This window comes from Tenrec ecaudatus, chromosome 6 (assembly GCF_050624435.1).
Source record: "Tenrec ecaudatus isolate mTenEca1 chromosome 6, mTenEca1.hap1, whole genome shotgun sequence".
Lineage (NCBI taxonomy): Eukaryota > Metazoa > Chordata > Mammalia > Afrosoricida > Tenrecidae > Tenrec > Tenrec ecaudatus.
This window is the reverse complement of record NC_134535.1, coordinates 171,794,267-171,820,753: the sequence shown is the minus strand read 5'-3', so window position 1 is coordinate 171,820,753 and position 26,487 is coordinate 171,794,267. Positions and strand designations below refer to the sequence as shown.

General features: G+C 46.4%; 1 protein-coding gene across 8 annotated transcripts in view; it reads left to right on the top strand.

Moving 5' to 3' along the window:
• PRTFDC1 (phosphoribosyl transferase domain containing 1) overlaps positions 1-20,777 on the top strand; it is a 118,264-nt gene extending 97,487 nt beyond the window's left edge. For 2 of the 8 annotated variants that reach the window (XM_075552517.1, XM_075552522.1), the window contains exons 5-10: positions 10,129-10,146; positions 11,480-11,562; positions 12,214-12,260; positions 15,709-15,785; positions 16,707-16,770; positions 18,365-20,777. In XM_075552517.1, the coding sequence (XP_075408632.1) occupies positions 10,129-10,146; positions 11,480-11,562; positions 12,214-12,260; positions 15,709-15,785; positions 16,707-16,770; positions 18,365-18,483 (408 nt within the window). In that variant the 3' untranslated portion in view covers positions 18,484-20,777. The other 6 variants (XM_075552518.1, XM_075552516.1, XM_075552520.1 and 3 more) reach the window with 6 other exon arrangements.
• Positions 20,778-26,487: the final 5,710 nt, after the last annotated feature.

The window sequence follows — 26,487 nt, the reverse complement described above, 5'->3', positions numbered from 1 at the left end:
AAAATATGAAAACAATAATAATTTATCAAGGGGTCATGAGGGTAGGAGGTGGGAGAGGGAGGGGGGAAAGAGCAACTGATACTAAGGGCCCAAATAGAAAGTAAATGTTTAGAAAATGATGATGGCAACGTGTGTACAAATATGCTGGATACAGTCAAAGAGGGACACAGAGAGAATTTGCTGGATACAATCAAAGGATGGAATGTTGTAAGAGGCCCCAATAAAATGATTTAAAACTTGCTCTCTGACTTTTTCCTTCCGGGATTTAATCCCGGGACTTTGTAAAAGGCCTATCTATTAACGCCAAAAGAATTTTCACTGGTGTTCAAGAGAAAGTTCTGAGAGGATGGGCTAAAACCAGACACACAGGAGAGGCCGAGTTGGGCAGCCTGAAAACACAGATTCGCGGGTTCAGGGCAACCCACCATGCAGGAAGAGGAAGAGGAAGAAGCTTCTAATCGAATGCCAGAATGGAGACCCTGAAACCTGCCAGAACACTCCCTCGTGCCGGGGCGACTTGGAGTATTTCGATCACTCCTCCCCGTTGCCTTGAAGACCAAGAACTTGCACCACATTAGAAATGCCTGCCAGCTGCTTGTTCTGGCGATCTTGTGAATTCTGCCACAAAATGAAAGAGCAAGTGTTTCCCTTTGGCCCGTGGGGCTTTCATTGACACCCCTCACCCCAGCATCTGTGATGCAGCTCACCACTGCCGCCCTCCCAACAGAGTGGGGGATGCCCCGCAGGGGTGGGGGGGCTACAGCTGCAAATCTGCACAGTGGCAGAGAGCACACTGTGGGGCTTGCTGGTCATTTTGTGTCGTCCAAGACGAAAAGAGGCCACAGCAATGGGGCCAGAAGGAAAAAGTACCAAAGTTGATGGTGGCGAGGATTGTATGTTCTTGAGCGATTGAATCCTGCAATGTGTCACTTATAACTCAGTAAAATAAAATAGAAATGCAGTAACACCAAACAAAAATTTAAAAACTAAAGGAAGGGATCGCTTATGTAATAAAATCATTTAGATTTATATCATTCTTTTTTCTTCCCTTCCTTTTTCATGGTTCGTTCTCTCTCTCTCTCTCTCTCTCTCTCTCTCTCTCTCTCTCTCTCTCTCTCTCTCTCTCTCTCTCTCTCTCTCTCTCTCTCTCTCTCTCTCAAGTGATGTGATTAGTTGAGATCAGACTCTTAAACTAGCAGGGAAATAATGCAACTTTGAGGTCGCCCATGGGACGTCTGCCGTCAGCCCCCAGGCTGCACAGTTGACTGGCTCTTCTGGGAGGAAGCCAGCTAAGGTATGAGGAGATGACTAAGACAGCCTGGCAAACGCCACGCAGTCCATGATCAGAGCATTCTCAGATTGGAGGTGTCTGGGAGGTACAGTGTGTTCTGCAAACTTTTCTAAAGTTTGCCCACTCAAAAAGAGAATTTTAGACTTCTCCCTGCAAAAGAAAAGTGATTGACAGTAAGGATAGTTCTGCTAAGGAGGAATTGCGGCCAGGTGAGAGCAAACTGGAGGGGCGTGGCACACCTGGCAGATACTCGGGGACAATGAAGCAAACGAGGTCAAAGTGGTTGACTCATTCCACAGGCGTGGCTTATGCACCTACAGCATGCCAGACACCACGCTGCGTGCTGAACGTTTTAAGATGAGTTCATTTGGGTGCCCTCATTTAGGAAGCTAATCTTCGTGTGTTCACATGTAAAGAGATTGGTGCCCTTGGACATCCGTTGAACGTGCCTGCAAAGTTGCGGCGATTTCCAGAGGAGCTCCCAGACTAAGACAGACTAGAAAGACAAGCTTGGCGCTCTGCCTCCTAGGGCAGAGGGAACCGTGTAGGCCACCACAGGCTGACCCACAGCGATCATCCGCATGGCACAGAAACGGGCAGCGTTTCGGCACCTGCGTTGTGCGGGCTCACCGTGAGTGGGAGCTGTTTCCATGGCAGCTAACAACTCTGGGCTTACTTCTTGTTCCCTAGCACAGCATCAAGCTTCTGGAAGTGCTGGTGCTGGACTGTTTCGCACCACAGATTGGGCCACGGAAAAGCCCCCCGAGGAGTCCGTGCTCCTGGGGAAGCAGTTGAAGCATGGTGCTCTGTTTTAGAAGGGAAACTAAATCTGCGTGTGATGCTGCCCTCTCCCTCACTGGAGAAAATACGTTCCCTTTCTACGGCAGATAGCTCTTCTAGACTAGTATTCTCTCACGGCCCCGCTGAATAACCTTGCTTTTTAAATACAGCGTCAAATTCAGAAAGTTCATTGTGTTATTAGCAGCCCACGTAGCCTCTCTAATTCTCTATAATCCTTTGGGAAACAGAAAGACCATCATTACCCATAATTAATGTTTTCCTTACAGTAATCCTTCAAAGAAAACCACCTTTTTTTAATGAAAAATATTGGAGTATAAAACACTGCTGGAAGGCAGGGAAACGAATTAGAAGCCCCAGATAAAGAATTTTAAGATCTCCCGATATAATTGTAATAGCAACCTAGAATTTCAGGGGCGGGGGTTGTATTGACTACCAGAAGATTTGATCATAATAAAATACAGGTAGTACCTGACTTGTTTTGACGACTCAAGTCAAATTGCCGTTGCCCCTTATTAGCAAAAAGAAGCCCTAAAGGCACAGCGGGCTCACTGCCCGGTTGTAACAGAAAGGTCTGCAGTTTGAGCCCACCCGCTGCTCCATGGGAGAAAGAGGAGACCGCCTGTTTCCATCAAGACTGCAGCCTTATAGATCCTACGGGTCAATTCTACGCTGTCCTATAAGGTCCCTCTGAGTCAGAATGGACTCTGCGCCAGTGGGTTGGACACTGACAGTATCCTTACAATCAGACCTCTCTTTGTGTTTGGGTGTTGAGAACATAACACCTACTCTTACATTGCACTCACTCCCGTTGGGTTGATACCAACTCAGAGGCGCCCTAGGGGCCATGGCGAGTTTCTGAGACTACTCTTCACAGGAATAGAAAACTCAGGCTTCCTCCCATGGAGCGGCTGGGGCTTTCCAACGGCTGACCTTGCCGTTGGCAGCCCAACCATAACCACGATGCCACCTAATCTTACATACAGGCATACCTTCTACTACTCTGACCCAGCTCGTCTGCATGTGCAGAGTGATTAGACCCGTGGGTCTCCACCTTCCTAATCCTGCGACCCCTTCATACAGTTCCTCGGGTGGTGGTGACCCCCCGCTCCCCATCCATAACATTATTTTCAGTGCTACATCACTGTCATTTTGCTACTGTGATGGATCATCATGTAAAAGATCTGATAGGCAGGGTGTATTTTCAAGGTTACAAATTGAACGTAATTAAACAGAATAAAAGCCTAGTGATGAATCACAAAACAAGATGTAATTATATAGTGACATATTTGTGTTTTCTGATGGTCTTAGGCGACCCCTGTGAAAGGGTCATTCGACCCCCAAAGGGGTCGCCACCCACAGGTTGAGAACCACTGAATTAGAATGACATGTATTTTTTAATGTGTACATAGAATTAATTTAATGTATGCACGCCACTTTATATACATTAATGTGTACACACCACTTTAATTATTCTGATCACAAAAAAATTTAGACAATGCTCGTATCCTGTCAGTTGTGGTCTTAGTTCCATTTGTGGAAAGTTCTGGATCGGCTGGCTCATCCCTGGCAATGCGGACAGCGTTTTCCATCAGAAAATTGGTGCAAGCTGTCACCACGCAACTTTTCCTTTTCTCTATCATCTGTTCCATAGTCCTGTCTCGCTGCTCTGCAGCAGGCTTCCTGTGGTCCTTAGGAAAGCAGCTGTGGTTTGGATCCATGGTTTCAAGCATCCCACTCCCCTTGTTTAGAAATATTGCTGCTGCTGTTGTTGTTGTCATTAGGTACCATCTCCCAACTCACAGCGACCTCAGTATCTGAGTCAATCCATCGTCCACGGTAAATGTTTCGGACAACTTCTCTCCTTCCTGTTCCTCCTTATTTCTTTGTTCTTCGGAATGTCTTTCTTCAGCATCCACGGGATTCTGATCTGTCGATTGCTCCTCTTTGTGGTCTATGAGCTGCGTCACACCAGCAGTACCAAGTTCTGAAGTCGCCCCTCTTGCCATTGGCACAGTTTTATACTGCTCCCTTCTGTCATACTGTCTGATCTACTACTTGGAGCATGATTCCCAAGCTGGCCATTTCCCCCCAAGTCCCTGGCGTGCATTTCCCAGAGCTTCCTCCAGAAAGACACACGCTCCATACAGACTGAAAATGATGCCATGGGCAGGGTTCTGATCATGGCCGTGCCACGTGCCGTTAGAGTTGAGTGCTGCCCAACTTTCCAGCTCTTACGACTCCCTTAGGGTTTCAGCAGTTGGGCAGCCAATGTATTCATTGTGAGCTAGACACATTCTACTGTAGGGCTCTGGCATGGCCAGTAAGTCACAACACTGAGCAACCAATGTTGGCAAGGGACACTCTAGCGCACTCTATTGTATTTAGCACAGGTTAGTAGCGATGAGATGTACAAAACAAGTGGACAGCTGCTTGTGGTGTTTATCCCAACTGGATTATACTGTAGGTCAGATGAGTGCTAAGTTAGGACTGCCTGTAGTAACACTGAGAGATGGGGATGTAGAAGAGTTGGACTATGTATATTCTCAACTATTACCCCAAGTGCCATGGATTCAATTCCACTGCATAATGATCCTAAATAGGGTTCTGACACTGTACCTCTTTATGGGAGACAGACAATCTCATTTTCCTCCTGGGTACCAGGTGATGTGTTTGAACCACCTCCCTTAAGGTTTTCGGCAGCTGAGTAACCGATTCCCTCTTCATTGCCTGTTCTTAGTCTGGAAGCTCCTCTGGAAAGTTGTCACTTGGGCTGAGCCTGCTGGCGTTGGAAATACCAGTGACCTAACTTCTAGTGTCACAGCCACACAGGAGCCACCACGGTACGACAGGCCTACAGACAAATGGTGGTGTCAGACAACCTTGCTGATGGCAGATGGATCTTGGTGAAATCAGAAAGTACCAGAAAGATGTTTACTTGTGTTTTATTGACTATACCAAAGTATTCGACTGTGTGGTCCATAACCAACTATGGAAAATCTTGAGAAGAATGGGATTCCGGAACCCATTCCAGCAGAACTCGTACATACATCAAGGGGCAGCTGTGCGAACAGAACAAGGGAACGCTGCCGCGTTTAAAATCAGGGAAAGTGTGACAGCGTTGTATCCTCTGAGTAATTAATTGGAGCAGCTGGCTTGGACATACAAGGAAGAATACAGTAACAGAATTGGAGAAAGGCTTGTTCACAACCTGCGCCATGCTGGCCGTTAGGAATACTTGAAGCACTTGCTGATGAAGATCAGGATTGACGCCTTCAGTGTGGGTTACAACTCAGTGTCAGGAAGACCCAAATACTCGCATAGGTAAGTAATATCATGAGAAATGAAGAAAAGGTTGAAATTGTCAAGATTTTGTCTTGCTTGGATCCACAATCAAGGCTCATGAAAACAGCAGTCACGAGATCAAAAAAACATGTTGTATTAGGTAAATCTGCTGCACAAGACCTCTTTAGTGTATTGAAAAGCAAGGATGTTACTTTGAGGACTAAGGTGCCCCTGACCCAAACCGTGGCCTTTTCGATTTTCTTATGCATGTGAAAGTAGACATTGCATAAGGAAAATCAACGAAGAATTGATTCATTTGAATTGTGCTGGAGAAGAATACTGAAAATACCATGGACTGCTAAAAGGGCCAACGAACCTGTCTTGGAAGAAGTACATCCAGAGTGCTCCTTACAGGCAAAGACGGCAAGAATTTGTCTTACATGCTTTGGACATATTGTCGGGAGAGACCAGTCCCTGGAGGACATCAAGTTTGGTAACGTGGAGGGGCAGCAAAAAAGAGGAAGGCCATCAAGGACATGGGCCGACAATGTGACTGCAAATATAGGCACAAGTCCTAGGAAGAATCATGAGGATGGACCAGGACCAGACAGTGTATTGTTCTGCTGTGCGTAACGTTGCTTTAGGTTGGAACCAAGTCAGTGGTATCCAGCAGCAACCGTACCTGTGGCTAGTGGTCCAATACTTACCCCGCAGTGCCAGTTAATAAAATACGTGTTTGTACTTAATAGAAAGGAGCGCCCAAGTGACTCATATGAGGTGGTACTGCCCCCCCCCAAAGGGGTCGAAATCCACAGGTCGAGAACTGCTGTGATAGCCGATTTCAGCGAACTGCATGTGGCTGTGAGATGTTGTTTTCTGCTTGGGGAAAATGCTGCAGAAACTATTGTGATGTCGAACACAGCTTACAAGGATGGTGCTATGGGAACAACTCAACAAGTGTATGAGTGGTTTTCTTGTTTCTAAAAAGGTGGAAATGTCACTGATGACAAACCTCATTCTGGGTGTCCGTCAACTTCCCAAATGTATGAAAATGTCCACAATATTAGTGCGCTTGTACTCGAAGACTGACAACACACCATTGAAGAGATGGGGGCATTATCTGGACTATCTTGGAGCTCTGGTCAGTGAATTTTAATGGAAGATTTGGGAATAAGAAGGGTCTTCAAAATTTATGCCTCAGGTTCTGACTGAACAGAAATAAAGAGCGTTTACTGGAAACATGGTGTGCTTTGAAAGAACGGCTTTGAAACAACCCAGACTTTTTTCCCAAGGTCATTACTGGTGATGAGACTTGGTGCCATTCTTATGACCCCTAAAGTAAACATCAGTCAAGCAAGTGGAAGACGCCACCATCACCTTGTCCCCCAAAAGTTTGTCAAGTGATATCAAAGATCAAGACAAAGCTCATTTAGTGAAATCAAAGATCAAGACGATGCTCATTTGTTTTTGTTTTTTGACGTGGGCGGATAGTGCCGTTGGAGTTCATTCCACCAGGTCAGACTATTGATCACGCTTTCTGTTTAGAGGTTCTGGAAAGACTGTGTAACAGTGTGGGACAAAAAGGCCTGACTTGCGGCAGATGGGGAAATAGTTGTGCCAGAACGGCCTGCTCACGCGGCCATCTGAATGCCCCAGTTTGGAGCCAAAAAAAGCCTGCCTTTCTTGCCCCATGCACCTCACTCACCTACCTCACTCCATGCGGCTTCTTTTTGTTTCTGCAAAGGCAGAAGGACATGGAAGGACAGACGAGGTGAAGCAAAAACTGAGGGAGGTGCTGTCAGCCATCCAAACAGATGTGTTTGAAACATGTTTCCATGAATGTAATCACAGGTTTGATAAATGTATTAAGTGTAATGGAGAGTACTTTGAAGGGAATAAGATTGTTTTGGACTCACTGTCTCACTCACTGTCTCACTCACTCACTGTCTCACTCACTCACTCACTGTCTCACTCACTCACTCACTAAAAAAAAAAAGATTGTTTTACAAAAAAAGTTTTTTAATTCATAGCTGTAGGAAAACAATTCAATTTGTTGGGGAGACCCCCTCATCTAGTTAACTTTCTTTCACTTACCACTAACTGAAAAAAATGAAGGTTCACGTTCATCTGGAGGCACTCAGAAGAAAGACCTGGTGTTCTTCTTTAGAGAGATTAACCGTTGCATGTCCTCTGCAGCAGCACGGTACTGTGACACACATGGACGGGAGCGCCGTGAGCTGGGGGTCAATTCAGTGGCAGAATGCATGCTGTTCTGAATTACAAATGCTTATTTACATCCATGAGCGTGATTTATAATAGAGAACTTCTTTTTTAAAACAAGCAACTCTAAAACAATCTATACCTTAAGTATGGTGTTAAAAACAGAAACAGCTATACGAAAGCATATTAGGAAATCACCGTTTAGAAATAGGTGAGTGGTCCCTGAGGGTCCAGGCGGGGATAAACAGCTAGAAACGTTGGATATGATAGTTCCTGGGAGCAGAAGGAGGGGGGCGAAGCCGTTAGACGGAAGGTCATTGATTTTCTTTCAGTGTTCCTCCACCTGTTTGGCTTTAAGCGTGGAGATGGGTCACCTTTGTGTTTGCAGGTCATCTTGACAATCCATCTCAGGATCGATACACAGCCGAGCCCCACTTCCCACCCACTGGCCGTAGACTAACCTTCAATGATGACGCTTCTGTTTCCAAGGCTGCACACTATTTTTTAATGATTTAATTATGTTCTGTGCCCTCTACTTCATTAGGGAAGAATGCAGATGAACACACTTTAGAGATGTTCTTTGTAAAGTTGAAACAAAAGCGGATCGTGCACCAGGAAATTAAATTAACCAAACATTTCTCTGAATCTTCTGGTTGATTGATGGGATAATTCCTATGCCCCCATCAAGCCCAAAGGGCTTGCCTTAACTCAGTGGTTCTCACCCTTCCTGATGCCGTGGCCTTTTAATACAGTCCCTTATGTGGTGGTGACCCCCAAACCTTAAAATCATTTTCAGGGGGAAAATGAGCAGCCGATATTAAGGGCTCAAGTAGAAGGCAAATGTTTTGAGAATGATCGTGGCAACAAATGTACCTATGTGCTTGACACATGGATGGATGTATGGATTGTGATGAGTTGTACAAGCCCCCGATAAAATGATTTTAAAATTTATTTTCATTGCTACTTCATAGCTGTCATTTTGCTACTGTTATGAATCGGCCGAATCCTGTGAAAGGGTCATTTGCGAATCCTGTGAAAGGGGTCGTGACCCACAGGTTGAAAACTGCTGCCTTAACTGTTATGAGTTGACCATAAAGATCGTAATAAACTGTATGGTTAGGCTGCCAGGGGGACCCTTGTGATTGATTCTCAGGAAAGCCGATATTGGGCTTTCAAAATGAGCAAAACAATCCTACATTTTCATAATTAAAGCAATCTTTTCGTGGATTTTTTCAAATGGGCTAGACCTGAGAGGAAAAATGCTTCCAGAAAGACATTTCCACCTAAGTGCATTTGATACATAAAATGCTATGCTGCAGTGTTAGCGGAGTTTGGGGTTGGTTGCCTAGTCCGTGGATTAACATGTGTAATAATTAAAGATAAGGCTATCTGATGCTTAACGTTGGAGCTGGTGTTTTTAAGTATGATAAGGGTAAGTAAAAGATCATCTAAAGCAGCGGTTCTCAATCTGTGGGTCACGACCCCTTTCAGGGTCAACGATCCTTTTACAGGGGTCACCCAATTCATAACATTAGCAAAATCACAGCTATGATGTAGCAATGAAAATAATTTTATGATTGGGGGTGTCACCGCAACATGAGGAACAGTATTAAAGGGTCTCAGCATTAGGAAGGTTGAGAACCACTGATCTAAAGAAAGCAAGACAGCATTACGCTGAAGAAATTTTCTCACCCTGGAGTTAATTGGAAAGGCATATTATTAACACGGTCATATTTTAATTGGTTGGGGCAACATAGACATGTAACTAGTAATCCACCAGATTGCCTTTAACCCATTAATAAGCTTAATCTATTATTCATTATTTCAACTAATTAGTGAGCATGTATATGCAGGCTGTTCTGGGTAGAGATTCAAGTCCATGGAGAGGCACTGTGGGCACCAGGCCTGACCATCGTACTTCCAAAAAGATAGCCATTGGATACCCAAGTAGGAGCCAGTTCTACTCGGATACACATGAAGCCATCATGAGGTGGATGCCACAACCCTTCATTACAGGTTTTCTTCATGTTGTGGTGACCACCCCCCCAAACCATAAAATCATTTTCATTGCTACTTCCTCACTGTCATGTTGCTGCTCTTGTGAATCATCATGTAAAGATCTGATATGCGGGATGTATTTTCATTGTTACAAATTGAACATCATTAAAGCATAGCGATTCGTCACGAAAACAATATGTAATTTTATATTGTGAAATATTTATTTCTAATTACAAATAAATGAAGTGTAGCATGGGTAACAGTCTTCACGCCGGGTGCTCATATGTGGGCGGACCCGCCTGGAGAGGATAGAGGAGCGGTGTCTTGGTTCCTAAGACCATCGGAAATAAGTGTTTTGCAGTGCTCATAGGCGACTCCTGGGAAAGGGTCATTCAACCCCCAAAGGGGTCGTGACCCACAGGTTGGGAACCACTGATTCTACGCCATTGTGAAATTCTAATTGAGAACAAGATGTGCACCTGCGTGGTGCGTGTACGTGCGTCCTGCTGGAAATACCTGGGCTTTCTCTCTTTCAGAATGTCCTCATCGTCGAGGTAAGCAGCTTTTCCTTTTCCATCTTTGGGAGCTGAAAGCATCCAGGTGAGTTTGACATAGAGAACCTGTTAACAATTGGTCCAAGGTCCACCCTGTGGGCGCCAGGCCCACGCAGCGCCCCGGGAAGTGGGAGACCCTGGACTGCAGGCGGTCCATCGGAGCTGCGTGGCGCTCTCTCCCTTCCACATTCAGGGTTGCGGTTCTGGGGCTCTCTGTGAGGCAAGGTTTTAAAGAAGAGGAAAGGAGCCCCTGAACCCTGTGTGCAAGATGGTCGTAACCGAACGAGAACGATCTAACCTTGAGCTCATGCGAATGACCGCCAGTGAATCTGAGCAGGTCTGCCTCCAGCATCAAAACAAATACGATCACTTCAAACACTGGCGCACCACGAGACCGTCCTGGCTCAATTTCATTTGTTTTTCTGCTTCAAAATGAATTGCTTTAGAGAGGACAGGAGAGAGGAGGCGGCGGCCGTCTGGCGGCGAGGAGCGCTGTGTTCGGAGCAAGTCTATCTTATCAGCTGGCAGAAGTGCAAGGGCGCGGCTTTCGGCGGTTGTTGCACAACGGCCGGTGTGCGCCACGCGCACCCGCGGCTCCTCTGGGTCAGCGTAACCCACCGAGGAGACCCTGCGCCCAAGGATTGCACAACCTGGCGAACTTCAGGCCTCTTGTTTGGCTATCAGCCCGGACAGCTGATTTCTGTACTGAGGACAATGCATTCCGGCTGCTGCCGCCCCGCTCTCATTGCGTAATTGCGCGGCGGCTCCTCAGTAGGGCTGGGCTGGGCTCCCGCGTGCACCCCGCACCCCTCGGAAGTCACGTGCGTGCGCTTCACCAGCTGCTGTCCAGACTGCACCTCGTGCCCCAGCCGCAGGCTCCCCATTGAGTGGGGAGCCTCAGGGGAGGGAGGGGGAAGGGAAAGTATTCATCCATTCAGTGCATTCAGATGGACACCCTGCGTCCATGAAAATTCATGTCTTTTGTATTGTGCTGCATAACCTTAGGGCCAAATCCAGCCCTTGAACGTGCAGGTGCCAAGTCTGGGCATAATCAAAGAGGAAGGGAGCCCCACATGCTCTCCAAAGGCAGGATTTCACCCCTCATCTGGCACAGCTGAAGAAGCTGGGGGGGAAATGCTCATTAAGAGCACCCCCCTCCCACCCCCAAGCCCAGCTCCCAGAAACACCTGCCATATATATATGGCAGTTCTGTCTCCTAGCTGCCTCCAATTGGATGACATTTCGAATTATGATGCCTACGAAATGTCATCAGGTCTCTGGTGGAGAAGAATCTATGAACGTTGGTCTCATGCGTTCTGTGTTCTATGCGCAGGATGTCGTCGGGACTGGAAGGACCATGAAAGCGTTGCTGGGCAGTTTGGAGAAATACAAGCCCAACATGGTGAAGGTAGCCAGGTGAGTAGGCCCTTTACAGCTCCATTATTTCTGCGCCCCCCCCCCAATCCCACGAGGATGCCTACACAGAATGTCATTGCCACGGGTAGCTGGCATCGGCTCGGCCCCCACCTCCTGGGGACCTCAGGCACAACCGGAAGAAAGGCTGCGGGGCTCCTACCTGTTCCCCATCACATGCAGATCAGGACCACTGTAATCTTGGCTGAGTTCTCAAAGGTAGCTCTCCAGGCCTTTCCTCCTAGTCTCTCATTGTCTTGAAGCTCTGCTGAAACTTATCAGAGCAGCACCCCTCAGGGCGCATTGGCAGGAATCGAACCTGAGACGCCAGCTCAGGATGGGAGAAGTCCATTGAGCCAGCGCTGCCTTCCCGAGCCAGGGGAAAGGGCGGAGGAAACACGTGTCTGTGTTCCGTGAGCCTGCTTACTGGGCCCCCAATAGCCATTTCCAGGAGCAGCCCAAACACCCGCCGACTTCCTTTCATCCCAGATCGCTCTGTGGGGTCCGAGTCTCCAGAGGACGGATTAAAGAAGGCGGTGACGCCCCTCCTGCTCCTGTGCTCAATTAAAATGCATATATAATGATGCTTAATTATACTTCCAACCCACCGAGACTTTATTTCGAACACAGTGTCGTTTCCTTTTTACATCGTAGTTTGTTGGTGAAGAGGACACCTCGAAGTCAAGGCTTTAAACCAGACTGTAAGTGTGATTTGGTTCTTGTCTGTGTGTCTGTCCGTTTATTGGTGGTCTTACTTTGTTTTATGTGACAGCATCTTTGATTTCTTTTTTGTTTAATTAAACAAATGTATTTCCTCACAGGAGATACTCTGCAGATGTTTTTGGGGTGGTTTCTTATGTGATGGCCGTTTGTGGGGAATAGAAGCTATGCAGGGGCCAGGGCCCCGCAGATCCCCGGGGTTGTTCCCCACCTAGTAGGAAGGAGAGAAATCTTTAAAGTAGGGGTGCAGGGTTCTCAGGAACGCTGTCCTGTGCATTGCCTATGAGGGTGCTTCAAAAGAGCATGGGTGGGGGGGAATGGACTTTCAACAATCATGGAACTTTCCCACGCACTTTCTGAAGCCTTCTCATGGTGTTATTTTCAAGCCTTCTAAGGCACCCGCGCTCCCAGGAGCGAATACGCCCCCAAGCAGGTGGAGGAAGACTTGACCTGCTGGACTCACAAGGCAGCTACATCATCAGTACCCCCATTCCCACCAACCAGACCCAGAGGGGTGTGGGGCGGTTCCACGAGGATGACCGTCGGTCCTCAGGAATTGTGGTCCTGCAGTGTGCGGTCCTGAACACCAGCACCCAGGAGGGAGAGTCCCTGCCACCTCCAAACAAAAGCTCCACCACCTAGAGAATTAAGCCCAGCGAGTACCCTTCCCACTGCCCCTTCGCCCCTGGTACGTCACACCTGGCTTCAGGCGTGTGTTTTGGAGAGCTTCCCTCATCCGGGGCTGGCTTTGCCACCGCCGCCCCATACCAAAAAAGAGAAACAAGCAGCTTGGTTTACTTAGTCTCACATTGGAAGGGTTTTGTTGTTGTTATTGTTTTTTACTCACATGGGCAGACTTCATTCACTTGTCATAACTTACATTTGCTCCAAAGCTGTTGGGGTGCTTCGGCTACGGTTCTCCTCAGCAAGCTGAACAAACACTGGAGCCAGAGAAGCACCATGCGATGGGGAACATGCCAGTGGACACTTAGCCCGTGACTCTGCTTTCCGAAAGCCAGTCCCCGCCCAATGCTGGGCCTGTCACTCTAGACAGATTCGTTCTGGGTAGACCCACCCGTGCTTGTAAAGATGGAATAATATATTAAATTGCTTGTAAATTACGGTTCCTTACTGGTTGGGGGCATGGAATCCGGATGCAGTCGGTGGTGGATAGCGAAACAAATCTGCTAAGGAAATAAGGTGAGATGCCTGTGATATGGGTACGATTTTTAACTGAGGTTGGAAAGCATTGGTTCACAGGTAGCCAGTTAATCACATATGCCTTGAGTCTCCCAGCAACGGCATTAAGAGAATAATGGTGGCTAGCACAGTTGAAAGGCTGGGCCATGCCTCGCTCTGCTAACAGCTAAGCAGAGGCCATCCTTGCTTACCCCTCACAACAGTCCTCTAACATAGGCCTGATGGTTAAGTTCTTTTGATAGCTTCGGGGATTGAACACTGCAAGGTGGGTTGCTTGCCTTGCTAAGTGGAGGGAAAGAATGGCAGTCCAGCAGTCTGACGGTAGTCAGTCTGTCTGTCTGTCTCGCTATCTCCCTCCAACACCTGCAAGTGACATCTGCTATTGCCAATGAAGAGCAGGACCCGCACCCATTACCAGCCAGGGACCAGTCAGTCTGCTTCCCTGCTGTTCGCCTGCCACGCTGACCATTGTCCTTCCCTTGTCTCATGCCACTCTGAGTCGCTGTGCGCGCTAGAGGGATTGCCCTGCTTGGCAGGGGGTGGGGGGCGTTGTTAATATTACAACCAGGGTTTTGAAAATTTGCCATTTGCTCAGACTCTTTTTAGCTCACCGGATATTTGTTTTCGTTCTTTCTCTCTGAATTGGATTTCTGAAGCGTTGTTTTTTTTGGCCCTTTCCCACAGTGGCCCCTTCCTATACCCGCAGTGTCATCTCTGACACTTGTTCTTCTGCACTGGCTTCTCGGTGATCATGGTTTTCGCCACAGTCCGCAGTCCTAATAAAATAAAAAAACTCACCGCCGTTGAGTCTCTGCCAACTCACAGTGACCCTACAAGACAGGGTAGAACTGCCCCTGTGGGTTTCCACGATTGTAACTCTAGAGAGTCGAGAGCACAAGCTCCATCCCACTCTTAGAGAACAAGTCCCTGCCTCTAGCAGTTTAAGAGCAGGAACCACTTGGATTCTCCATGTGAAAGCATCTTTGATTGGAGGATTCAAAATGGCGGTGTTGGTAACCATGGAGATAACTGTCTCCATGCTGTGAATCCACTGCCTGCACCAAAGGACAGTGTCACAAAAGGAAGTGCATCCCAGTGGATGGATGGATGCATGGATGGATGGATGGATGGATGGACGGATGGTGATAAGAGTTGTACGAGCCCCAATAAAATGATTTTTAAAAAACAAACACTTTTCCTCTGCACCTACCCATGACTGACTCCAGTCAAGCCACCAAAATGTTCCATGTCTCAGGTCCTCTCCGTATAAAGTGGAGATGATTACATCAAAATCACATCGCTTGTAAAGATGGAATAACATATTAAATTGCTTGTAAATGTGGAATAATATATTAAATTGCTTGTAAATGTGGAAAAATTAAATTGCTTGTAAATGTGGACTAATATGTTAAATATCTAATATATGTCGAAAAAAGGAAGTGCATCCCTGGGGTGAACAGATGGAAGACCCCAAATAGCTGCAAGCAGGTTTGACAGGTCATGTAGTCTTGGTTTCAAGATGTCTAGAAGAGAGCTAGCCAGTGTCTGTTCTTAAGCATCCTTTGCCAGGAAAAAAAATCGTCCTCCTTTTCATAAATTGTTTCTCTGCTTCGCCTAACTGCCTCATGCTGCCTGTAAGTCCATTTCCCTGCCCCCTGCCCTCCGCAGGAGAGCTAAAGCGCGCGTGAATCTGCATTGTGGACCCCAGGCCACCGTTAGAGAACCCTGAGCATTCCTAGATTGTGCTTCTCCGCCCTTTCACCAGGAGCTGACACGGAGCGTGTTGGGAAGATTGTTTCCCCATTGCTACTGCCCATAGCGCTTCACATCTTGACCTGCTGCCCAGGCCTGTTTGCACTGCCCTTTCTGCCTTTCCGAGTGTTGCTGTCGGCATTGTGTCCTCGCTGCTGCTGGCTCTGGAACAACGGCACTGCAGGACCAGCTCATCTGCAGTCCTGGTCATCCACCTGGCTTCCCGGGCCCTTTTCCAGCTCTGTGGCCTCGTCATTCTTCCCTGCATGTGTGCTTCGTTGTCTGGCCTCTCTGGGTAGTGATTCAACCTCGGGTCCCTAGCCGCTGGCCCTACGCATCACTGATCGCTAGAGTAACTACTTGGGCCTCAAGGAAGAGGCTTCACAGTTCGAGTGACCATGGTGCCCTCGGTGCTTTTGTTTGTACGCTCTCTAAATGCTGCTTCGTTGTTTTTGTTTTCTCCTCTCCGCTGCTAAGATGCTGGCTTTGAAATTCCAGACTTATTTGTGGTGGGCTATGCCTTAGACTACAACGAATACTTCAGAGATCTGAATGTAAGTTTTGCATGTTCACCCACCCCCTCGCATCCTTCTCACATGAGCATAGCGGTGATTTCACAATGGCACCACGTAATGTAGCCACGAAGGCTTCCATTTAGTCATGTATTATCATCTGTGGAATATGGGCACGCTCCATGAATTCGCACCACTGCCCTGAAAAACAGGCATTAGGGTAACGGTGGAAGCCCTGACTGCCTTTATTTTGTACAAAAGAAATAAGGAAACCAGCAACAGGGTGAGGACATGACACTGACCTTTCCCCTGAGGCACTGACTGCCCATCCTTCAGAAACATGGGCAGGGTTCTCTCACACTGCCGTGGCCCGGAGTCCAGAGGCCCTGACCGCAGTGGCATGCAGCTCACAACAACTCCTACGGGGACGCTGAGTGTGCGGACTGAATGACCTAAGCAACCCACACTGAGCTACATGTCAACCGCTTACCCACAGTGGAGCCATCAGCCTCTGTCCTGGGAGGGAAAGCACCAGCCCAGAGTCACGGAGACCCAGGGCTGTTGGACTTCTACTTAGCATGCGCCAGAGGCGGTCCACAGCCCCTGGGACTGACCTTTTTCCTGCTGACCAGCTGCTTCCTTGTCGGCTCTTGGTTTGATTCTGTGAACAACCCAAGGATGCTACCAAGGAATGCCCAGTTTGTGCTTACGGTAGCCTGACTCTGTCTGTCGCTCACCACCAACATATAAGGGGGGTACCCCCAAAAAACAGATTAAAATTTTTTTTCCAAAGCTACTTTTTAAAAACAACCCATCACCTTCCAAGTATTATCCATTGCACTTAATACATTTGTCAAATCTGCGATTCCATTCTTGGAAACGTTTTTCAAACTCATCTGTTTGGATGGCTGACAGCACCTCCCTGGTTTGTTTTTTTTTTCTTCACCTCTTCTACTTCATCAGATTACTGCCCTTTCATGTCCCTCTTCATTCCCAGAAACAAAAAAATCTCATGGAGCGAGATCAGGTGAGTAAGGTGCATGGGGCAAGAAAGGCATGCTGTTCTTTTGCCAAAAACTGGCGCACTGGGATGGCTGTGTGAGCAGGTGCATGGTCATGGTGGCAAGGCCAATCCTGTCTGCCAGAAGTCAAGCCTTTTTTGTCACATACTGTTATGCAATCTTTTCAGAACCTCTAAATAGAAAGCTTGATTAACAGTCTGACCTGGTGGAATGAACTTCAAAGGCACTATCCCCCTCACATCAAAAAAACAAAAACACATGAGCATCATCTTGATCCTTGATTTCACTTGACACACTTTTGTCTTGATCTTTGATTTCACTTGACAACCTTTTGGGGGGCTAGGTGATGGTGGCGTCTTCCACTGGCTTGACGGATATTTGCTTTTGGGGTCAAAACAATAGCACCAACTCTCATCACCAGTAATGACCTTGGGGAAAAAGTCCGGGTTGCTACAGAGCTGTTCTTTCAGAGCACGGCATGTTTCCACTCGATGCGCTTTTTCCTGGTCAGTCAGAACCCAAGGCACAGATTTCACAGTGACCCTTCTCATCCCCAAATCTTCCGTTACAATTCCCTGAACCGAGCTCCAAGATAGTCCAGGTAACTTGCCCATCTCTTCAATGATGTATTGTCGTCTTCGAGCACAACTGCTTGAATTCTGGGGACATTTTTGTCTGTTCGGGAAGTTGATGGACATCCAGAAGGAGGTGTGTCATCATTCGACATCTCACCTTTTTGGAAATGAGAAAACCACTCATACACTTGAGTTCTTCTCATAGCGCTGTCCTTGTAAGCTGAGTTCAACATCACAACAGTTCCTGTGGCATTTTTCCCAAGAGGGGAACAAAATTTCACAGTCGCACACTGTTCTCTGAAATCAGCCATCACAAAAACAAGATCCTAGCAAAACTGCTTGTACGAAAAATTTACTGTGACCAGAGAGAACCTTCCCAAGCGACGCTACTGGGTGTACCAACTCAGAGCAAGTTGCTGGATGCTCGCCTAGTGCGGAAAAATTCGTCCTACAAAAGCTCCACCCAGCGGTGCTTTTTCTGTTTTTTTTTGTTTGTTTTTTGGGGGGGTACCCCTTTGCATCCCGGACACATTTCTTGCCATCCCCTCCCCCCCCCCCGCAATAAAAGAATCACTACACGTTCATGTTGACCACTACTATTTCTTCTCATCAGAGAAGTTGCAGCTTCACCAACAGTGGACGCTCCATCCCCAGCAGGTTTGTAGGAACCTGGGAAGCCAAATTCCAAAACACACCCAAGCCAACACAGCACAGGACTTTTTGACTGGTGCTTGAATGGGCCTCTGTGGCTCGTATGCACACATAAAATGTATACATATTATCTGTAATGCATATCTGTCTATCTTGTGTGTTTGCTTAAAGGAAACTTCAGAAAGTTCATGGAAGCACAGGATTGAAAGATAATAGCATTTTCCCTCCAATGTTTTGAAGCTTCCTCAATAGATGTGCGTGTGTGTTAACAAATGACCAGTTACAGAACAGGATTCTGTTGTTTCTGCCTCACGTTTTCTGTGCATCCTATTTTGGTCCAGGGCTGATGGCTTTAAACCCTTTACCGTTTCAGCACATCTGCGTCATCAACGACCATGGGAAAGAAAAATACCGCATCTGAAGCAGGAAATCCCACCATGGAATTTCCAGGCAACATCAGATTTAGAAGGCACTTGGAAAGCCGGCATGTAAAGTTCACCCCCCCCCCCACAGATGTCTTGCTAAACAAGATATTACAACAAAGGAGAGAAAAGAAAGAAATTCTAAAGAAGGCATTTTCATGTAAAGAGTACCAAGCATTCTTAAGGAAGGCTTTTGTTTGATTTCTTTACAGTCAAACACTCCACCTGGTGACTCATGAATTCTGCCTGCCTTCACACTCCTAGCTAGCTCCACCTTCTTTTGTTTAGACACAGTCATGCTTTCTGACTACTCCCAGTCACACCCCCTACCTAGTAACCCAAGTATTTCTCGCTTAGCCTTGTTGGTTTTTTACACCATCCTGGTCATGTTTTGCCATCTGACAGTCTGGAACCCGGAAGTCCTGAGCCCGTGTGCTGATCATAGGAACCTTCCCATGACAAAAGTGCGGAGCAAGGACAGCTTGGTGGAAGTTTCTGCTTGTCCATTTCTGACAGGCCGCCCGGATCTGCTTCAGACAAAAGCTCTGTGGGTCACAGTATGAGAAGCATCCTAGAGAGATGCATTTCCAGGCTGGCTTGATGGTCTGTTGTGCCTGTATGTACTCAGCTGTGCTTAATACTCTGCATTTTAATTAGACATAATACAGTGGCCGCAAGGCGCTGCTTTCTAAGCTGCCTCCTCTGATTCATGGTCACTAGGAGCAAATGGCAGAATTTTTAAAGTATTTTCTTCTGATGACGGGCAGAGAAGTAGCTCTAAATGCTCACAGTGAGGCGTCCGTGTTTCCTCCCGGCTGCTTGAAAGGCCAGCACTCCTGTTACATCTTGTCCCGAGACCATGAGCACAGGGCTCGGCCCACTGTATTTCATTTCGTTTGTTCATGTCCTGTTGCAGTGTCCACACAGTCTAAGGCGTAGATCAAGCAAGCGCACTTTGGAAAACCCTTTTCTGAATGACGGTTTCCTCCCCTTGTCCACTTCCACTGCTTCCTTGGGAGCCGTGCTTTCTCAAATGTGGAGACTTCCCACTGAAGGGAAACTCTCCGAAGGTCAACAGAGCTACCGGGAGCAAATACAAACCGTAACAAGCAGCCTTTGTTTGCGTCTGAACCGTGTAGAACGTATTGTGATTAGGTGTTGGTTTCCTTTAAACTAATAAAGGATAAGAAAACATGTTTCATAATAACTGTTTTTCTTCCACCTTCATATTTTTATATACTCCCAGCCCTTAACAAGTGTGTAAGCCAGTATCTTAAATATACTACCTATGTTAACCTATAGCTCCCCCGTGACTTTCTGTCTGTTCACCTGGATGAAACCCAGTGAATGCACCAGAACACACAGATTAAGCCAGCGTCATCAGCTGTGGTTTGGGTTTGTTTTTGTTTAATTTTCTCCTTCCTGAACTTGTCTAGAGAGAGGAAGTGTAGCTGTAAAAGAAGATTTTCTAGGAAGGGGTGGGGAATGAGGAGCTGATATCAAGGGCTCGCGTAAAAAATGCTTTGAAAATGATAATGGCAACATATGTACAAATGTGCTTGACACAATGCATGGATGGATGGGTTGTGATAAGAGCTGTAAGAGCCCCCAATTAAATAATTTTTTTAAATCCTCCATTGGACCAAGAGAAAAAAGAAAAAAAAAGATTTTCTTAGCTCGCTTGATATCAGTCAAAGGAGAAAGCAAACCACACCTATATCCCAAGAAGGAAACCTACGAAGAGAATCCCGTCTAGTACTCTTCCGTAGGAAAGTCTGTGCCCTGTGTGATGCTGGATGGCGCGGGGATGGCTTACGTAGCTGGACTGCTAACCACGTGGTCAGCAACTCGAAGCCACCAGCCCCAACACTGGCTAAAGAGGAGACTTTCTACTCCCGCTAAAAGGTATGGTCTCGAAGACTCACAGAGGCAGTTGTACTCGGTCCTGTAATGTGGTGGCTAAGTCGGAAGCGACACAATGGCAGTGAGGACTTTTTAAAATAACTGGCCAATGTCTCAGAACGTTAAAATTAATCTTCTTAATATAAGTGTACATTATATGCTATTTATTTCAGAGGACATTAAAAACCTAGGCACGTTTTTAATTGGTAATAATAAAGTGTTAATTGATCATTATATACTTTTCCTGCAAATGTGCATTATTATAAATATTTCTTAAAACTGTGGAGTTTTAGTAAACATCTGTTGTTCTGAAGATTGGGTGTTTGTTCAAATTACAAGGAAGTTGATCTTCACAGATTTTTGAGAAGAACGTGTAGTAGTTAATGCTGATAAAGAAAAATCCTTTAAATACACAGCGGTTAATCATCCTGTTATCTTTTCCACTCAATGTTTGAAGAATGATGTCCAAGCCCCTAGCCTACTATTTCCTTTTCTCTTACAAAACTCTAGTTTAGTCACTACTACTGTTTGTTTACCTTAAAACAAAATGTGAATAAATTTATTGAGTGAATTTATTCAGTTAGTATTCCAAAGCTGATCACTTAGGAATAAAAACCAAGTATGTGTGTTTGTGAGAGAGAGAGAGATTGGGAATATTTGGTTTCAATCAAACCCTCTATAATTTGTAATGCTTTGGACATTTTCAAACAAATTAGGACTCAGAGTTATTCGTTGGCCTTTTTTTACACTGACTGAATGTACCCCATGTTGAACTATGTGCCCCCTACCAAGAAAGCACATGCAACTCACCATGGTCAAACCAATGCCGACTCATGGCACCCCCTGTGCATTTCCAAGACAGCAACTGTGGGCGGGAGTAGAAAGCTTGGTCTTTCACCTGAGGGGCTGTTGGTGGCTTTGAACTGCTGACCTTGTGGATCACAGCATCACCACTACACCTCCAAGGCCCCCTTCTACCCCTAAAGTGAACTGCAAGTAGACAAATCCTCATGTGCCTTGTTTAACTTTGGGCTATACCATGGTTGGCCTTGTTTCAAGCCTTCTAGATCAGTGGTTCTCAGCCGTCTTAATGCCACAACCCTTTAATGCCGTTCTTCATGTGGTGGTGGCCCCCCAACCGTAAAATTATGTTCATTGCTACTTCATCACTGTCATTTCGCTACTGTGCTGAATCAGACGACCCCTGTGAGAGGTTCATTCTAACCCCAAAGGGGGTCTTGACTCAGTCTCCTCTCTGATAAATGAGTGTCCCAATTGTGATAGAACTAACATCCCACTTTTAGAGACCTGAGACCCCCCACCACCAACAACAACATAAAAAAAAACACCACCTTTCCCCCCCTCCCTTCTGTAATAAAGACAGTCTGTTCTGGGAAATTACGCCCGTCGTGACGGCGCTCGCCGGTGCCTGGCTTGTTCGCCGGTGCCTGGCTTGTTTGAGCAGCAAGAGCTAGCATTTGGCAGTTGTAGATCCTCTCCTACCATGAACTTCTCTGGGATTCCAAGAAGACTGAGGGGGACGGGTGGCGGCAAGCTCCGTTCAAGAAGGGAGAGGGGTTGTGGGGAGCAGATAGGCGCCTGGGTCCTGGAAGGTGCGTGCAGAGATAAGAAAGTGTGTGTGCGACAAAGGCGGCATTGTTTCTCGGCCTGGTGCTGTCCCACTATGAGTTCTAAATCCCGTGGAAAGAAAGCAGAGATAACGGCTGGAAGCTGCTGCCATGACACCCTTGGGACGACACCGTGTGGCAGACCACATTCTCAGTGAAGATCCCAGCAGAGCTCAGCTGGCGATCGGGAGGGGGAGCAGCCAACGTTGCTACGGGAGCAAGAAAGCCCAGTCTGGCTCAAGTCCCTGGGTCAGCTGCTAAGCGGGGGGCCGTTCCCAACTCAGGGAGCTTCCAAGACCAAAAATCAGGAAGTAAGCAGACAAACCAGGAAGCAAACTGATGAAGGCCGAGTCAGCTAGGGCACCAACAGCTCCCAGGGTCAGAAGGATCATTCACTGGTTGTAACACTTTCATTGCAAACATGTCTGCCTGGCTAGCTGCTGGCCCAAGTCACAAGACGCCCGCTGTAGACTTGAAGTCAGTAGAAGGGGGTTTTTGTATATGCGGCATTGGCCACATACCAACAAGATCACTGGTTATGACCCCAGTACGGGGTTGAACGCCCGTCTCCCCACAGCTGCTCGGCCCATCGTGGACTTGATTGCGTTACGTTAGACCACATCCTGGCGGAGGACCCACTGCTAAACCACTGAGAATTCTGGCCCAGCCCGGTTGACACGGAACCAACTAGCACAGGGCTCTCGGGCTTCTCCACCAATGGGGGCCTGCGGTGCTAGATAGCGTGTCCCTCCCCAAGATGACGCTTAAGAGAAAATTCTGGAGACTGAAGCAGACATCCGTTCTGGAAACTCAGCAGCTGTGTCGATTCGCAGCCGATGATGCTGGTCACACCCTGAGGGGGCACCCTGGAGGGGACCAAGGAGGAATGCGTCGGAATTGAAACCCACTGCAACACCCAGGAGAAGGGCCTTTTTCGAATGATCCCACTGAGAAAGAGCGTGGTACTTTGGTGGTGGGGACGGTGTTTTGTTGGCAATTTATCGGCCTCGAGGGGCTGTCTTTTTTCCTGTCAGGGCAAACTCTGCTCAGAAAGAAGGAGAGGAGAATGTGAAAACAGGGTGGAGTGCTGAGCTCTTATATTTTCCAAATGGGAGAAGCAAGCCTGAAATATGTGACTGTGACGTCATTTGTAGCCAGAGCCCAGTGGGTGTTGACCCGTGTCGATGCCGTGAGTGTGGACTGAGTCTGGAACAGCGCCTTTGAGAAGCCTGGCTGGGAAGAGACAAGACCTAAGGCTCAACGGGTTTTTCTCTGTTTTGTTTTATTTCTTGTAATGAGAGAAGGCGGTGTGTGTATTGACTTGCTTTAGGGAAGGGAGATAAAACGTAGAAAGGGGGAGTTTGAGTAAGGGCTTGCTGTGTAGCAGAGCACCCCACAATGCAGGAGTGCAGGTCAACAATGATCCTTTGTTACCTCGTGGTTTGCAAGAGTCAGAAGTTTGGAGAGGACCTAGTGAGGCTGGCTTACTCGTGCTCTGTGACGGCGGTTCTCATATATACATATAGAGTGTGTGTGTGTGTGTGTGTGCATCCTGTAAACAGCAATCACCAAGTCAATTAGTAAAACATTGTTAAGAGAACAAGTTACCAAGTGCTAATGAACACAGCTTTACAGTGAAAAGTGTCGTGGTTCCATGCTGAGCTGTGAGCCACAAGGTCAGCAGTTCAGAACCATCAGCCACTGCTCAGGAGAAAGGGCTTTCTACTCCTGTAAAGAGTTACAATCTCAGAAACCCACCGGGGCAGTTCTACCCTGTCCTACAGGGTCACTCTGCATCGGTGTCAACTTGATAGCAGTAAGCGTACGGAGTGTGAAAGTTGGTTGATTTTTTTCAAACTATAGTAGATCTAATGTGTCTGATCTTTATTTTAACCCTCTAAAGGTTTTATCCTCTAAAGGATACTCATTAACAGCCTAAGAAAGTTCCTTTCCAGTACACACTGACGGCGCAGCAACAGAGGGCTGGATGGAGTGTGTCTGGGTGTAGTCAGATGGGGGTTGCCATGGACATAGTAAAGCATATTTTGAAAGATCCAGACCCAGGCCATTGAGGTTGTGAACATTTTGTGAATGGTTTGGCTGCAACTATGGTGGGACATTCACTGAACAGGAGCTTGGTAATTCTGCAAGATTTGGCACATAATTCTGAGATAGGAACTGTGTACCCTCTTGAGAGATACTGGCATGACTATTAGGGAGATTGGGTCATTCACGCACATCACGCTGCCTGGGTCAGCCCCAGAATGTTGCCCAGTGCTATTGGACTCCTGTGTCAGTGCTCACTTCATTGCACTGGACCACTTCCATTATTCGGTGGGAAGTGTTTCCACAGACTTAAAGATTATGACCTGCAGGGTTAAGAGAGGATGAATTTCACCTCCATTATAATTCTCAAACTTTTAATGTTCATTCACCTGGGAGACATGCAAGAATAAATACAAATCACCTGCTCCCTCTCTGGACTCACCCCACAGATACTGATGCAGTAGGGTCTAGAAAGAGAATCTACCTACTTGTCTTTTTTTTTTTTTTAGTCTCCATCCTTACTTCCAGACAATAATAAAACTGATGATGCTCCATCCCTTCAGTAACCAAAGGGAGCAGGGTCAGAATTCTAAGTGACCTTTATAAAGATTAAAATCAGGAAGAAAACAGGGAATTGGGTTGATTAGGGTCAAATGTAGGATCAGATTGTAGCACAAGAACAACAGGATAAAAAAATCCATATGGTTACTATATGAATGTGGAAGTAAAATAGAAGAAACTTACAATTACTTTTGTGAATCAGACACTATGGTACACCGAAAGTTAGGAGCAATCCTGTGTACTAGTAAGCAGTGGTCTATCGCTTGAAACTAGCAGTCAACCCAACTATGTATATATTTATGTATATTTTAGTTTATTTCCTTTTGGCTATATTCCATCCTTTTCTCTCCCTTCTTTAATTATCTAATGTACAAAGGCTTTAAAAATGCAGAAACATTCATTAAATAACAGTAACAAAATCTGAAGGTATTTCTCACATTTCTCTCGTCTGGGTCTATTCATTTATAAAAGCAATGTTTCCATGTCTTGACCCCTCCCCAAAATATTCTGCGCTCTTAGATGTACACCATGTCAGCCTGTTGTCTTGGGTAACACACATTTCTTCTTGCTTGGATCCACAATCAGTGCTCAGGGAAGCAGCAGTCAAGAGATCCAAAGCACGGTACACAGGGTAAATCTGTGGCGCAAGACCTCTTTTTTTTTTTTTTAAGAAAAAGAAGATTTTTACTGACTTCCTTGTGTAATCTGAAATTCATCAAATACGTCATTGAGATGCTTTGGTAATTACTGATGATTGGAATACAAGTTTTGGAAACAAGGAAGCAGGATTGCCTAGGTGATACAAATGATACCAGAGTTAATATGATAGGATTTTGCAAGACCAATAACTTACTCATTACAAATATGCTTGTTTGTTCAACAACACAAAGAGAGACCATACACTTGGACCTCACTTCTAGAATACACTGGAATCAAAATGACTATGACCACACCCGTTGAAAGGGAAGTTTAATTAAAATTAAAATTCCAGAGTAAAGCCAAGAGGCAACTACAGAACAGACCATAATTGCTCATTTTCAAGTTTTAGTTAATCTAAAGAAAATTAAAAACAAGGGCACAAGAGCCAAAGTATGACTTTAAGTATATCCCACCTAATGTTTAAAAATTAATTGTAATTTAGGTGATAGTATACAGAGCAGATCATGAGTTTTGCATTCAACAATTCATAGACATGCCTTTCAGTTCATCCATTTTAATCTTCTCAGTGTACCATTGCTTTCCCATTTCCTCTCAATGCTTCCTCTCTTCTCTCTTAACCCCCCACCTTTGGGTAAATGCTGCCTTATTCTGACAAGAGCGCTGGGGGAGTGGGGGGAAGGGAGGGCTCAGAGTTCAGTTTCAGACCCGAATGGTACCTAAAGGCCATAACTTAGGATCCCATCAATCTTTATCTAATAAGTTACCCTAGTCTCATAATTTTGGGTTCTATTTCACATGTTTATCCCACTCTGTCCAGGACCTCCTAATATGATCCTTTTGAGAGCAGCTGGGAACCATTTAACTCCTCAACGCCCCACCCCCACCCCCCAGGGTTGTGGATGTTTATACATCCCAATTTAATTTAGAGACTATCTCAAGAATAGGTGTAGCACACTGAACATTAATGACTGATGAAAGGTTGTGAGATGATGTCAAGAACAACAGATATGAGGGACAGCACCCAAACGACTAACAAACGGAAAGTGTGGCAGTTACATCATCTGGTGTCAATTTGAGAGGATTAAGAGTGTAGGGGTGGAGTCTAGTCTGTCAATCGGATGATAGCCAAAGAGGCCTCTGTGTGGGCGTGGCCTTCCCTGAGAATTCTGGGAAATCTGGGATTTCCTCCTTGAAGGTGGGAGACACTTCTCTCACTCTAATCACTCCCTTGGAGACTCTACGGACAAGACTGACTCCCTGAGAGACATTGCTGAGGA